Source organism: Coenobita brevimanus, chromosome 71, assembly GCF_032717465.1.
Source record: "Coenobita brevimanus isolate Jiangsu-jjx chromosome 71, ASM3271746v2, whole genome shotgun sequence".
NCBI classification, from domain to species: Eukaryota; Metazoa; Arthropoda; class Malacostraca; order Decapoda; family Coenobitidae; genus Coenobita; species Coenobita brevimanus.
This window is the reverse complement of record NC_137024.1, coordinates 36,337,266-36,353,231: the sequence shown is the minus strand read 5'-3', so window position 1 is coordinate 36,353,231 and position 15,966 is coordinate 36,337,266. Positions and strand designations below refer to the sequence as shown.

The 15,966-nt window shown below is 42.3% G+C and overlaps 1 protein-coding gene across 1 annotated transcript in view; it reads left to right on the top strand.

Moving 5' to 3' along the window:
• The window catches only part of LOC145406748 (midasin), a 489,879-nt gene that overhangs the window by 300,354 nt on the left and 173,559 nt on the right, over window positions 1-15,966 (top strand). Inside the window, exons 23-25 of the mRNA XM_080277847.1 lie at window positions 1,005-1,135; window positions 8,755-8,928; window positions 10,523-10,731. Of these exons, the coding sequence (XP_080133973.1) occupies window positions 1,005-1,135; window positions 8,755-8,928; window positions 10,523-10,731 (514 nt within the window). The remainder of the gene's footprint in view (window positions 1-1,004; window positions 1,136-8,754; window positions 8,929-10,522; window positions 10,732-15,966) is intronic.

Sequence of the window (15,966 nt, the reverse complement as noted above, 5' to 3'; positions counted from 1 at the left end):
CTGCACAAATCACCCCACACACCACCTCAAATGTTGCACAGATTTCTTCTGTGAATATCTTGTATACACATTCCACCTCCCCCGTCTGTGCCAGATCATATTTGTGTAGTTGCTTTTTCTTTTTTTCTTATGATTGGCCTTTTTTCCATTCTCTTGCAACCTTTCTACCCTCCATGTGTGAACTACTTCCTCCTGTCCTTCTTTCCTTCTATTCATCCATCGAACTTGTACCTCGACTTTCACCACCAACAAATAGTGGTCAGAAAGTCCACTCCCCCAACCTGTGTATGCTCTTACATCCATTATATACCTTATTCTCTGTGTCATACATTATCAGTCATTGCCTTCCATTCATTCAGTTCACTGCCTGGCTATCTCATCATTCGCCACTTTTACCTGTGGATAATTTTTTGCCTCAAGAGGGTATTGGCTATTACCAACCCCTTCCCTTCACAAATATCCACTGCAATACTCAAACCTTAAATGTTTGGATTTAGTAGCCTAGCCCTGGGTCCCTATATGTCAGATGTAACTGTATAGAATTGTGTGATGGATAGATAAAGACCTCATGTGGTGTAGAAGAGAAGACTGGAACAGTATACAATATTGGTGATACAGAAGGATGAAGAGGAGTGACATGGGATGAGCAAGGCATGTTGGCAAAAAGTAACTTGGGGATGGTTCTGACACAGTTATCCTTTGGAGATTTATTCCTAGGGGGAAAAAAAAAAAAAAGACATTATAGGTGATGATTGTAATGGAATGTAAATGAAAAGGAATATAAGGAGTAAGTATTGAATGAAATATGTGATATTTTTCACAGCTTCTCTCCTGGTGTCTTCCTCAAACAACATATTAAACTCACACATAATATATTTCTGTTTAGTGTCATTATTCTGTGTGTATCTTCTATCATGTAACCTGCCTTTTCTCCTCAGTTTGTATCAGTAACTTCCAGAGAAATCTAAATTCATTGATGTTACTAATAGCTGTCAAACCTTCAGAAACTCCAAGGACAACATCAGAGGAGGTGAATCACTTTCAGCACCAGTGTGAGCTGCTTTTGGCTCTTCTGGCACTCATCCCTCTTCACACTTCACCAACATCTGAGAAAGTTACATGTGTAAAGAAAAAGGTAATTTTATCTATTGGAGTTATGTTAAATTTTTGCTTATACAGTCCATTTGCTTAATATGCAAGTTTCTTTATGCAATATGCCTGGGGTGTGAGGGAGAGGGATTGAAAAATTAAATATTTGGTAGTACGCGAGTTCGAATTGGTTTTGAAAACACAAAATCGGGGTGGCAAAGTGAGCCGAATCCTGTGTTATGCTGCAGAACACTCCCTACCTTTGTGGTGTGGGCGAAGATGTGGCATGGGTCATGATGTCAGCAGCAGTGCGATGTAGTGGGCCTCCGTGTAGCGTCTCTCAGCTGAGCCTTGGCAACCTTGCATGGTGAATACAGTCCCATCGTTGACACAAAGCCACGCCTTTTTTTTTTCTCACCATCTTCACCATGCTGCAGCACTGTTACTGCCTCTCTCTGCCTTTGAACCCCATTTCTTCAAGTCATCTAAACCTTTCCTACATACCGTAGATTTTAAGGGAAGGGGCTATTGTGTGGGTTATACATACTGTGCACATGTGTTCAGTGTCCCATAATACATAGGCAAAATCACTGACCAGGGGCCAAAGGGATGACATATGAGGTGGTCACCCCAGCAATTAGAATTTTCCCCATAAGGTATGTTACTGTATTTGTAAAGCATGAAATTTCTAGAGAGCAAGGTCTTCTACCACCCAAATTCTCACGTATTAAGTGAATGGACTGTACAGGTTTGTCTCTGTTGGTTAGTAAGTCATATTCATTGTTTTAACCCTTCCCTGGCCGTGGGTCCGGAATTTTTTGTGCATCCCAGGCCGACGCCGGGGCTATTTTCTGAAGTTTCGAAAACTGATTTTTTTTTTCTTGCCATATTGAAGAGAAAGTTCAGACATACCTAACAGTGCAAATCTCAGCTTCCTAAACCCATTCTTGGTTTGCAATGGAGCGCAAAAGTTGAAGAAATATCGGCAACCAATATTCGCCACCGAGAGGTACTGCCGCAGTGCAACTTCGCAGGTGTTGTTATAATTGTTTTTTTACCCCCCAAAACAATGTGAATGGTGCTGAAATGTTGCGCTTATATGAGATATGATGATATTGAATGATTTCAGTACATAATACATTAGGAGTGGCTAAAAAAAATTATTACTGTATATTTTTTCACCTTTTTGATATAAAATATGTTTATGGTAGTTTTGAGTTATTTTTTACATTATCATTGTGCCCATGCATGGAAAAGGGAGTGAAAGGGTTGAATTTCCAGTCCTAAATGAGAAAATTGCTTCCCCCGAGGCTAGGCTATCCAACAGAAGATGAAAGTGGAGGGTCAGATCCGATTAGCAATGGGAAGTTGAGCAGCAACTTGCCCACCCCACACCACATGCATGGCTAAAAATAGAATACTAATGCAGTTTCAGAACTACGAATAAGTCTACTTATTACGAATACAGAGACAAAGAAGAAATAAATACGTTTACAGAGGGGGGAAAACGTTTTTTTTCCGTAGTAACACATTCACCATTCTCTATCATTTTACCTTATTATTTTCACAATATATGTTGCTGCCTGTCTATCGTGGGTGTGGGAAAGTATCATATTTTCTGTCTGGGTCGAGATAATGGATGTAACTATGTGTATTTAGGCAGGGCCATGAGCGAAAAAATCGTGCATCCACTCGTCATGGCAGCAGGTGGCGAACTGACAGATGAGATGTGAGAGCGTGAAGTGACGGTCAGTCTCATGTCCCAGATGTTCGTTCACTTCCCGAAAGTTTTCATAGTTTTCTACAAGTTGCACTTCATCTTACAGTACAACAAACCTGAGCAGATAGGTAAAGATACCAAGACATAAATGTATTTTTCACTTATCATCTCTTTTTTATTTGTGCCTGTACTACTTCATAATAGTAAACAGGTGGTTATGTGTGTTTTGCAAGAGAGGACAAAGATGATATTTTCTGCCTGGGTCGAGATATTGGGTGAAGCTGTGCTTGTTTAGGCATGGCCAGGAGTGAAAAAATTGAAAATCCACTCATCACAGCAGCAGGCTTTGAACTTCTTGATGAGGTGTATGGGAGTGTAGTGTAGGTCAGTCTGAAAACATTCAGAACGTTCGTTCATTTCCCAAAAATTTTTGCAGTTTTTTATAGGCTGCCTATGGCCATTTATTGGCTTAACATCATTCAACACTGGCAGCCACGGAGGGGTTAACCAGTGGGCTGTGGCATAGGGAGACTGCAAAATTCCTGCTGGTGTGGCTGTAAGGCTGATTCAGCATCCTTCCATCCATCATCCAATCCTATGTTGCCCCATGAGGAACATAGGAGCCCAGGGCTAGGCAAGTTGGTCCTGACATTTAAAATGAGTGACCAGCCTCACTCATCCCTGAGTGGCATTACGTGAGCGATATACCGCAACCACTCCTTGGATATAAACCTACCCCGGCTCATTCTGATTGGAGTGCCTTAAATGCCCACTGAACTACCAGGTGCCATAGTTTGGTTATATGGTTACCACCCAGTGTAGTAAATGGTTTCTTGGTGTACAGGAAACCATTTGGCTTGTCACTCAGTGTACTGCTGTGTCACCCACAGGCAGACTTAAGATGTTTAGGGGAATTCAATGAAGTCTTAAAACTAAGTATTCTCGTACTTTTCCTGAGCAACAAGAGTATAGAGATCTGGAAAATATGCTGTGTTGTCTAAGTGAATATAGATAAAGGGTGTAAGCTGCACTGAAAAAAGATAGTAACCTGGGGCCGTACTTATAAAACCTGCGTCATAGTTAGGTGAAAGTCAGAAATGTGAGACTTAAGGAGCAGTTCATCATAACAAAGTTGAGACTTTGTTAGGTGGAAATCATAAGCATCAGAGATAGCATCTGCTATATGTTGCACTTGCGAGTTTTGACAATTGAAGAAAAATACCGAAAAACAGCAGAGAAAAGACGTAACAAAAAATCTAAAATAAATACGATATTTCTCTCAAATGTTTTCAGCGAAAAGTCAGCTGATTAATGTCAAGTTTTGGGAATTATTTATTTACTGCTTTGTTTCACTGTGGACGAGGACATGTTGCCTCACCGCACCATCCAGTAAACAAACACCACCACTGCCACCAGCAGCATGAAGAACTCCAACAGTACGATAGAGAAAAGCACAAGTGGTCGTAACCACTACAGAATTGCATTTTTCCAGTTGCAAGGTAATGCAACATTAAAATAACTTTCATTTCTGGCGTGAGAGTCTTGTTCTTGCCGTTGATGTTGTTAGGGTCCTCCGCACCAAATCTGTCGTGAAGATTATGCCTGCACAGCCCAAGCGGTATCTCTTTACCAGTTCTGCATTAGTTAACCCTTTATGCACATCTTTCCTGTCACGAGAACGTCTTGGTTGATGGTGGCGAATTTATTGTTGTTGTGGTACGGCGGCCATGTTTACTGTTATGATCGAGTCATAAGCCACGTCCTAAGCGCTATACCAACTCAGGAGGTGTCTTTAGCTATGACTCAGGTTAGGTCGAACATAAGGAGTTATGACTCGCTCCTGTGAATTTAGGACAGACTTTCGCCTTATGATGCAGGCTTAGTGTTTTGTAAGTACGGGCCCTGATCCTTAAAGCAGTTAGTTTGTTTCATCTAATGATTCTTATGATTAGATTGATTTCTCCCAATAAATTAATGGAAGGTGGTGCAGCCATGTTACTGATTATTAGTAAGAATCACAACAGTGCTATTCTTGGCATAAAGTTTAATAAGCCTTCATTAATTAGAAGACTTCGTCTTCCAATTCGTTCGTACACTATGTTCGCAAGGCAGAATAACCCTGAAGAACATAGACCATGACCTACTATCACAACAACAGCACCGTTTATTCCTCATCATCCAAAGGTTAGGAGCCCACAAAGTACTAATCTTATGTGAGCTACGTAAGAGTAGGCAATGAGGGATTTTATGTCTTCTTGTCGTAGACAGATAATACTAACAAAGAATCCCCCTAGAATTCTTAGCCTGACTCATAATCATCTTAGATTCTTATTTATTTCGGTAAATAAGGGTAAGATTCGGATTAAGCCGTAGCCTCCTAATTTTAGTAAAACTCCAGCTAAAATTATTGATCCTGCCACGGGAGCTTCAACGTGTGCTTTAGGTAGTCAAAGGTGGAATAAGTATATAGGCAGTTTTACAATGAAAGCTATAATAGAGGAGATGAATCAAATAAGAGACAAGATTCTTAGGTTAATGAAGGAAAGAAAGACAGGAGGGAGTGTAAAATAACCCGTAGGCAGATGGAAGAGGAAAGAATGAAGGAAAGAAAGACAGAAGAGAAGGAAGGAAGAGAGGAAAGGGCAGACACCCAAAGCAGCACTACATTGAGTGAGTGAATGGTGAGCGCCCCCACCTACCACCACAAAATGCCTTCAAATGTACATTAGTGCCTTATAAATGGCACAACCCACAGAATCTTAACTCACCACAGTTACGGAGATATTATGGTTGGAAGTTTCCCAGACGGCAGGAGGCTGGCAGCTACCTAAGCAAGACGGAGTACTATCTGGGGCTGAGTGAATTGCCAGTTTGTCCAATATGTCATAAATTGTGTGTGATGCACTATTTCAGATACAGCAAGACCTCACTATAATGGACTAATTGGGGCCTAAACTGGTCCGAAAAAAGCAAAATTACGATAAAAGCAACATCCGGACTTCCCCCTGCTAAGCCAGACTTTTTTCGATATACGGTATCAGACATTAGTCCGGATCGCACCAACAGTTTCTAAACTGTTTTCAGTACCACCGCAGTACTGTACTGTATTATACCTTCACTAAAATAATCAAATGGGGTAAAATATACAGTAATTGCTTCAATATCTGATGTAATAGAACCAAAGGCGCGTCCGGAAATTCGGTTTGTTCAGGAATTGGGAAAATGCCTCCAGGACTGGTACTTATGGACCCTAATGCATCAGAGACTCAGTTCTTACACCCATCAACCCGACAGAATCTTCCACAGGTGTACCCAGGAATGTTTAATAATATTCAGCTTTATCCTGCATCATCCTTGAACATGCTTGGGGTTTCATTCACTCTGGACTTATCTTGGAAAGATCGTATTACATCTCTTGTAAAATCTGCTTCCAAGAGATTAGGTGTGCTAAGCTGACTCCATTCCTTCTTTACCCCTGCACATTTGTTGACTATACAGGGGTTTTATCCGCCCCTGTGTGGAGTACAACTCTCATGTGTCGGGAGGTTCCCCACATACAGCTCTTCTCAATAGGGTGGAGTCAAAGACTTTTCATCTCATTAACTCTCCTCCTCTTACTGGCTTCCTTCAACCTCTGTCTCTTCATCGCACTGTTGCATCTTTATCTCTTTTCTGTCGCTGCATCAATGTTCACTGCTCCTTTGAACTGTCTGCTTGCATTGCTCCATCTCTATGTTGAGCATGTTGCCCCCCTCTAGCAGCAAACTCTCATCCCTTTTCTGTCCAGTTCTCTAATGCAAGAGTTAACTGTTACTCCCAGTCCTTCATGATGCAACAGGTCAACTCTGGAACTGTCTACCTCTGTCTGTATTTCCTGCTTCCTGTGATCTCCAGTCTTTCAAACGCAGTGTGTCTAGGTATCTCGAAATAATTGGATCTTGAATTTGGCTCTCTCTTGTATTTTGTTTTTCCCTTGGAAGGAACAGTTTTTGCAGGCTTGTGGCCTTTGGTTCCTTCTTCCTAGCATTAAAAAAAAAAAAAAAAAAAAAAAAAATCCCTACTGGACATGCATAGCACCTATTTAAGACACTATTCACACAAATAAGGGACAGAAAGCATGAAATAAGTGAAAAGGAACCAGAGAATGAGGATTTAGAGGTTAGTATGGAAAATATTTAGCAGTATCCAGGGTACTTACAACACGTCCGTGGCTGTCGTGAAGAATAACCCACCTCCTTTCAGACTCTGACAGTACGAAGGTGCACCCGAAGCACGTACAGTAGTCCAGTGTTGCATTGCACTTAATCCTTTTGCATTCTGAATTCTAGTTTCTTAACACTGTGCATTCGTTTCTTACTTGCACTGCACTTGAAACTCACCAGTGGTGCACTCTGCACTGAAGCCATTGCACTCTGAATTGTAATTTCTTAACACTGCACATTCTTTTCTTACTTGCTCAACACTTGAAACTAATCAGTGTACAGTAGCACTCTTCACTTAAGCCTTTGCACTCTGCATTCTAATTTCTTAACACTGCACATTCTGTTCTTAACACTGCACAACACTGTAAATTCCCGTGTGGTCTAGTGGCGAGTTTTTGCTGTTTATTCACTGTCAGAGTCCGAGAGTAGGTGTTGCAGGCACACCAGCAGCACGTTGTTGATGATACCAAATCAGCGTGGAACGAACGATTTCTGCAAACCTGGGAGGGTACATAATCTTCCTCTGCACGTTGCGTTTGGTCTGCGATGCGAAGTCAGCCATGTACTGGGTGAGTTTGTCCTGGGATTTCTTGATATCAAACAAGGTAGAGCGGGCCAGGTTGAATTCTCGGTGGATGCGGGACATCGACCGTCCCACGTCCACCTTATCCAATATCTCCCTCTTCTTCTCCAGAGTCAGAACCATTCGTTTCCTCCTCTCGGGTTGCAGGGCCATCGTTACACACTTGAGGAACGACAGGGCCTGCAGCATGTAGGGCACCACCACAAAAGCGAGCACGTGGGCGGCCATGGTGACCAACTTTCACTCATGACGATAGGTAGGCGGGAAATGGGGAGGAGGCAGTGTCGCCCTGCTGGATGTTAGGGGAACTATGTGGCAAAACACAGCTGTTCGGCACTGCGCGCCAGGGGGGGGGGGCATTTTTGGGTTCCGAAAGCCCGGGCCCAAAATGTCAAGGAATTGGGGTGTCTGGGAATTGGGCTTCCAGGTATTACAGGGATTACTGTATAATAATATGGTACTGTATTGTACACTGATAGACATGTCTTTTATTTACCTTATTGTGGGGAACATAGCTGAAGTGGTCAGGTAGTCCGGATCGCTTCTGGCTTTATTGGACTTTTTCAGATATAAGGGAATTTAGCCCGGTAGCTCTTCAATTCCCTTAAAAGTGAATTCCGGTCTATTGAAGTCCATTATATCGAGGTCTTAGAGTACTTTGTTTTTTTCCATGTTCTTTTCCCATAGCTGCTATTTATCATGCCCTTGATTTCAGCATCAACACCTGTTTTTTATAAATAGGTTTCAGCCTTCCTAGAGTGCTAATGCTGGGGTAAATGAGTAAGAAAGCAGATAAATTTTGCTTATGGTAGTAGCCATTCCTTTGTCTCTGGGTTAAACTTTGGAGGTGGAGGTGAGATATTACAGCAAGCCAAGTATAGTATGCCATAAAATTTGCATGACACTGCTCCTCCCAACATCTTTGTATACAAGGTTGAGTATCTCATTCATATGAGGTATGTTGCAGCCTGTTAGACCAATGTCATATCTTAATAATGTATTGGCACAGCCTACAGGTAAAATTTATATTAGTATATATGTTTCTGACTTTTGTTATTTTCCCAGTTTTCCTCCTGTTATAGGATGATCCATAAACATTTGCACACTAACAACTTTACAGTGACCCTGTTTCTGTCTCAGTCCTGGCTTCATTTTTACAGAAGAAGAAGAAGAAGCAGAAAGTGCTTGTGGATGTAAATGGGGAGAGCAGCAAGAACAAGAATAAAGGTGGTGAATTGTGTGAGCGTATTGTGAGGCTACAGGAGAGCGTGAAGGAGGCGTGTGGAGTGTCTGGTGGTGGAACATTCCAGTGGGTGGATTCCACTCTTGTCAAAGTGAGTCTTTGCTGCATTTTGTTCCCCTTCTGAAGTGCACCACTGCACAACACATGCAGGCTTTATAATTTCCTTCAGCTTCCTTGTCAACCCCCTCAGCTCGTGGCTTTTCTTTCAGAATCTTCTTATGCTTTACAGAAATGAAGAATGCTGTGAAATGGTTGAAAAATGGGAAAACATCAGGTGCTGATGAAATGTTAGCAAAAATGATCAAGAGTTTTGGGGAGCTTGGACTGAAGTGTTTGATGGAAATCATCATCATCATCCTTACCTTCTTTCCCACCCTAGGGTAGGTTGAGGAGTAGCAACGTTGAGACAGCCCAAATTTGCCCAGTCCAGTGGGCCATGCTTCCATTCACTCATCATTCAAGCCCCTGGAATCCTGGCTCTATCTGATACACCAAAGACTTTCACCACATTCTGTAGCTTCACTTAAACGTATCTGATAGGGTCAGTCCAGACACTGTCATGTTAAAAAGGAGTGCCAAATCCCTGATCATGCACTTCTCACAACACTCATCCAGCCAGCTCGATCTCTTGTCAGTCCTCTAGCCTTATCAACTTCCATACCTCTTTTCCTCACACACTCATCCACCATATCCCTCCACCTTCTCCTTGACCTAACTCGCCTCCTCCCTCCTTCATATTCACACAGATATATCTTTTTCACCACTCTATTGTTATCCAACCTGTCCACATGACCATACCATCTCGGTACACTCTCTACGATTCTAGTATCCACAGACTTCCTCACTCCACATCTTTCATTAATCACATTATTTCATTTCCTATTCACTCTCAGTACTCCACATACATTCCCCAGCAGTCCCATCTCCACTGCTCTCACTTTTGACTTTTCATTTTCATGCCACACCATAGTCTCACATCCATGTGTTAAACTTGGCACTAACACTCCTTCATGTAAGCCTCATGCAGCTGCAACACTCAAGCTTCTGTTTCTTATCAAGGCCTTTATTGCACCAGCTACTTTCCCTCCTTGTGTAACTCTTCTCTTCACTTCTTTTGCACATTTTCCTCTCATTTCTATTATTGTACCCAGGTATTTGAACTCTTTCACCAATTCCAGTCTCTCTCCTTCCACTGTAACATCGAACTGGGAGTTGCCTTCTCTCTCAATAACCATCACTTTACTCTTTTCTACATTTACTCTCAAGGCACGATATCCACAGACATTAGCAAAACTCTGCACTAGTCTACCAAGTTCTTGTCCAGTATTTGCAAGTAGTACTGCATCATCAGCATACAACAGATTCAAGATATTCCATCCATCATCATTCATTACCAGTGCCATCCCTCTCTCCATTACTCGTGTTTTTATTTCTCTCATCACCCCATCCATATATATATTGAATAACCATATGGACATCGCACAGCCTCGTCACACACCCACATTGATCGCGAACCATTCACTTAGATGCCCATTTACCCTTACACATGCCTCACTACCATCATAAAAACTCTTGATGGCTCCTAGTAGCTTATCATCTACATTGTGCATGTGCAAAAACATCCACAATCATTCTCTGTCTACTTTGTTGTAGTGCATTATAGTAAAATACTTTATGTTTGTCAGGCAGTGGAAAGGGGATCATGGCTTTTGGTGGATGGTGTAAACATATGCTCGCCGTCAGTGCTGGACCGACTCAACGCTATGCTGGAGCCTGGGGGGAAGCTGACAATGAGTGAGCGTGGGGTGGTGGGGAGCACAGTTCCCTCCATTGCACCTCACCCAGACTTCAGACTTTTCCTTGCTATGAACCCAGTGCATGGAGAAATCTCAAGGTCAGTTTTGGCTGAGTGAAGGGCTGCAGTTGAGTCTGGGTAAGGTTGTGGTAGGATCTTTTGCCACACCCATCCTTCATAGGTGATATATGTGATGAGGCAGCTAATACATCTAGCTTTTGGCATTCTCCTCAACATTGTGTAATTAGTTGTAATAATTAGTAAATATTGACCCATCTCATCACTTGTACGCCGACTTCAAAAGTTTTTTTTATACTTCCAAATGATAATGCAGCAAATTATTGGGAAATACTGTAAGTCAGGCAGTTCTCATTATACGAGGTCTGTTTAGAAAGTATGAGACAAAATGATAATGCAGCAAAATATTGGGAAATACACTAAGTCAGGCAGTTCTTATTATACGAGGTCTGTTCAGAATTTTTTTTTTTTTTTTTTTTTTTTTTAAATGCAAGGAAGAAGGAACCAAAGGCCATGAGCCCACAAACCATTCCTTCCAAGAAAAAAGGAAAAACAGTACAAAAGAGATCCAAATTCAAGATCTGTTCATTTCGAGATGCCTGGACTCACTGTGTTTGAAAGACTGGAGATCATAGGAAGTAGGAAATACAGACAGAGGGAGATAGTTCCAGAGTTGACCTGTTGCATAAATGAAGGAGTGGGAGTAATGGTTAACTCTTTCATTAGAGAGTTGCACAAAAGGGATGAGAGTTTGTTGCTGGACTGGTGATATTCGCCTGTTGTAGAGGTGGAGAGATGCAAGCAGACAGTTCAGAGGAGCAGAGACTATTGAAGTAGCGATAGAAAAGAGATAAAGATGCAACAGTGTGGTGAAGAGACCGAGGTTGAAGGGAGCCAGTACGAGAAGGAGAGTTAATAAGATGAAAAGCCTTTGACTCCACCCTATTGAGGAGAGGTGTACATATGAGAGTTATACTCTACACAGGGGCGAATAAATCGCGTGTATAAAGTCAACAACTATGCAGGGGTAAAGAAGGTATGGAGTCAGCTTAGCACACCTAATCTCTTGGAAGTAGATTTTACAAGAGATATAATATATTCTTTCCAAGGTAAGTTGTGAGAGAATGAAATCCAAAGTATGTTTAAGGATGATGCAGGATTGAGCTGGATATTATTAAACATTAGTGGGTACTCCTGTGGAAGGTTTTGATGAGTTCATAGGTTGTGAGAACTGAGTCTTTGATGCATTAAAAACAGCATTATTACTCTTACCCCAGTCAGAGATACGAACCAAGTAAGACATTAGGTGTGCCATAGCCTCATCCTGTGTTTGTTGAAGTGACTGCTGAGAAGGACGTTGGGGGAACCGAATGGAAAGGTGAAGGGTGGAGTCATCAGCGTATGAATGGATAGGGTTAGATGTACAGCTTAGAAGGTCATTTATGAATTAAGGAAGGGAGTTGGTGATAGGATGGAGCCCTGAGGAATATAACTGGTGATAAATGTAGGAAAAGAATGATGGCCCTCTACAACAGCGGCTATAGAACGACCAGAAAGGAAGCTATCGGTGAAGGCACAGATAGAAGGAGAGAAACCGTAAGAGGGCAGTTTAGAAATTGAAGATTCATACCAGACTCAATTGAAAGCCTTTGAGATGTCAAGTGCAATGGCAAAGCTTTCGCCAAAGTCCCGAAAAGAGGATGACCAGGAGTCTGAAAGGTAGATGAGAAGATTGCCAGTGGAGCAACCCTGACAGAACCCATACTGATGATCAGAAAGAGGGTTGTGATAGGAAAGATGCATTAAAATTTTTCTTTTAAGAATAGACTTTATTGGTAGGTGGTGGTGACCATCATCCACTCACTTGATGTAGTGCTGCCTACTTCTTCCTTAGCCTTTATCATTCTTTTTCTGTGCCTGCCCTCCTCTCTTCCTATTTCTCCCATCTTTCTTGTCACTTCTTATTACTTTTCTTTCCTTTACAGGTGGCTTTACATTGAGTGACAAGCCAAATGGTTTTCTGTAAGCCAAGAAACCATTTACAGTGCTGGGTGGTAACCATATAACCAAACCAGACGTGCTACCTACATGTCAACAAATGGGTTGGTGGAGGGTTAGTGCCCCTCCCCATAAAACAAATAACTCAAAGTCAAATGGCCACCCCTTATGGGATTATGGCATCTGGCAATAAATCCATCCATCCATCCATCATCCAATCCTGCATTGCCCCATGAGGAGCGTAGGAACCCGGGGCTATGCAATTGGTCCTGACATTTAAAATGAGAGTGAATAAAAATAAATAAATATATATAAGAATAGACACGAAAACTTTTGAGACAGAATGTTAAAGCACTTGGGCAATAGTTAGAGAGTTGGGAATAGTCACCCTTCTTTTGGGACTGGTTGAATGAGAGCAAACTTCCAGCAAGAAGGAAAGGTACATGTTGATAGACAAAGGTGAAAGAGTTTACCTCGGCATGGTGTAAGCACAGAAGCGCAGTTCTTGAGGACAACAGGAGGGACCCCAATAGGCCCATATGCCTTGTTAATATTGAGGCCAGTGATGGCAGAAAATACATCGGTTGAAGAAATTTTAATGTCAGCCATGAGGAAGTCAGAGGGGGGAAATGACGGAGGAACAGCACCGGAATCGTCTTAAGGTGGAATTGAAGGAGAAAGTCTGAGCGAAGAGATCTGCTTTATCAGTAGAAGAAATGGCTACAGATCCATCAGAGTAGAAAAGAGGAGGGAAGGATGGTGAGGTATAGGTGTTAGAAATGTTTTTGGCAAGGTGCCAGAAGGAGCGGGAAGAATTCGAGTAGGAGAGTAGAGAGCACATAGTTTGAATGAAATTATTTTTAGCGGAGCGAAGAACAGACTTAGCACAGTTCTGAACAGAAACATAAAAAAGATGTGATTCAGAGGTGGGTTGGCTCCGGTACCTTTTATAGGCCCTCTCTTTGTTATGGACAGCAGTAGAACAAGCGTGATTAAACCAAGGATTTTTTGCATTAGTCAGAGGATATGAGAAAGGAATGTATGCTCCCATGTCCGAGAGAATAGCCTCCGTAATGCGCATGGCACACTCAGATGGCTTTCGGTCATGGAAACAATCATCATTCCAGGGAAAAGCAAAGAAGTGCTGCCTGAGGGCCTCCCAATCTGCAGCTCCAAAGTGCCATAACTGCCCATTTCTTTGGAGGTTCCACAGGCCATACTGGAGTGTTAGGACAGGTTAAGGTAATAAGGTTGTGATCAGAGGAGCCTAACAGAGAGGAAATAATAACAGTGTAAGCAGAAATATTAGTTGTAAGAAAGCGGTCAGGTATGTTGGAAATCTCTCCAGGGCGGTCAGGGATACGGGTAAGGTGCTGAACAAGCTGCTCTAGGTTATTAAGGATAGAAAAGATATAGGCTTGTTCACCAGGTGAATCAGTGAAAGGAGAGGAGAGCCAAAGGTGGTGGTGAACATTGAAATCTCCCAGAACGGAGGTTTCAGAGAAAGGAGAAATGGATAGAAGTAATATAGTCAAAAAAATTTTCATAGTAGAATTAGGGGATAAGTAAACAGCGCAGATATATTTTGTCAGAGCATGACAGGAAAGCCGAAGCCAGAGAGTAGAGAATTCAGAAGAGTCAAGTTCAGGAGCACGAGAGCAAGATACTATAAGTCGTTGCGTACTTATACACAAGTCACCTGTGGTTTTGAAATGAGTGTAGAGAAAGCAGTAGGTTACAGAAAAGGGTTTGCTATCTGTTGCCTGAGACAGCTGAGTCTCGGTTAAGAAGAGAAGGTGAGGTTTGGAGGGAGAGGTGGTGCTCAACAGAGAGATAGTTAGAGGAAAGGCCACGAATGTTGCAGAAATGAAGAAGACATGAGTCAGACAGTGGTTCCAGGCAGCTCATTAAGTCGTCACTGGGAGAGTGGGGGCATGTATGGTCCCCTCCCCCCAGGGACTCCGAGGCTTGGTTATCAGACGTCATTTTATTGTTTTTGTAAATTTGGAAAGGAAGTGTAGTGTGTAATGTGCATGTAGTTTGGTGTTGACAGAGAGACTTGTATTGAAGAACATGCTGGCCTACTCTTTGTGTTGCTGAAACACTGAAAAAGTTCAGCAAAGGAAGTTGGTCAGGAGCTAGTCCCGAGGGCTGATGAAGCAGGGATTCCAGCTTTCCCTGTACACTGCCAGTGCTCTGAAAAAAATAAAATAGTTAACCTGTTGAGCTAGGCCCCTCCTGACTTGGCACACCTAGCCTAGCATTCTTTCAACTGCCTGAAACATTTTTTAGAATCGGTTTTTGGTATCTCCTGCAGATGCTTTGTCACATTCATCATAATCTCTTCTCTTGGATGAACTTTGCTCAAGACATGTTGGAGTGTGCAAATTGCAATCCAGACTTTTTGAAGACTGTTATCACAGGAGATGAGACTTGGGTGTATGGGTACGACCCAGAAACCAAAGCACAGTCATCCCATTGGAAGGATGCAGAGTCACCTCAGGCAAAAAAAAACACAACAGGTTTAGAGCAAGGTGAAATGCGCTCGCATGTTGACAGTTTTTTTTTTCGACCACCATGGTGTTGTGAATCACGAATACACATCAGAAGTCAGACTGTCAGCAAACATTATTTTCTTAGTGTTGTCCATCATCGTCGTGACACAGCTCGATTGAAGAGATCTGACCTTTGGAAAGCAGCAAGTTGGAAGCTACACCATGACAACACCCCTGCCCGTTCTTCCCAGCCGATTCAGGAATATTTGGCCAAGCACAATATCCCCCAGGTCTAGCAGGCTCCCTACTCACCAGACATGGCTCCTTGTGACTTTTGGTTATTCCCCAAGCTCAAAACCCTGCTGAAGGGTTCCTGATTTGAGACAAGAAAAGAGATAATGACAAATGCGACAAAGCACCTTCAGGAGATACTGAAAACCGACATTGAAAAATGTTTCAGGCATAGGAGAGAACACTAGGCTGTGTGTGTCAAAGCAGAAGGAGCCTATTTGAGGGAGCCTAGTGTTCTAGCTTAATAAATTATCTATTTATTTTTTTAGAGCCTAAGGTCTGATACTTTCTAAACAGACCTTGTAAGTTGGGGATTTCTTCTAAAGTATCTCAAAAATTTCCAAACCGTGGGGACTGTAAATTAGGAAAAAGTGGCAGATCAGGTTTATGGGTAGCACTGGAACTTTAATGGACAGATTTCTGCAGTATAGTGTAGTAGCAGTAGTAGTAGTTCCCTAGGCAGTCTGGCCAAACAGCCCCACTGTAGTAGTAGTAGTTGTTGTTACAATGTCTGGCTCATATGAATGTGAAA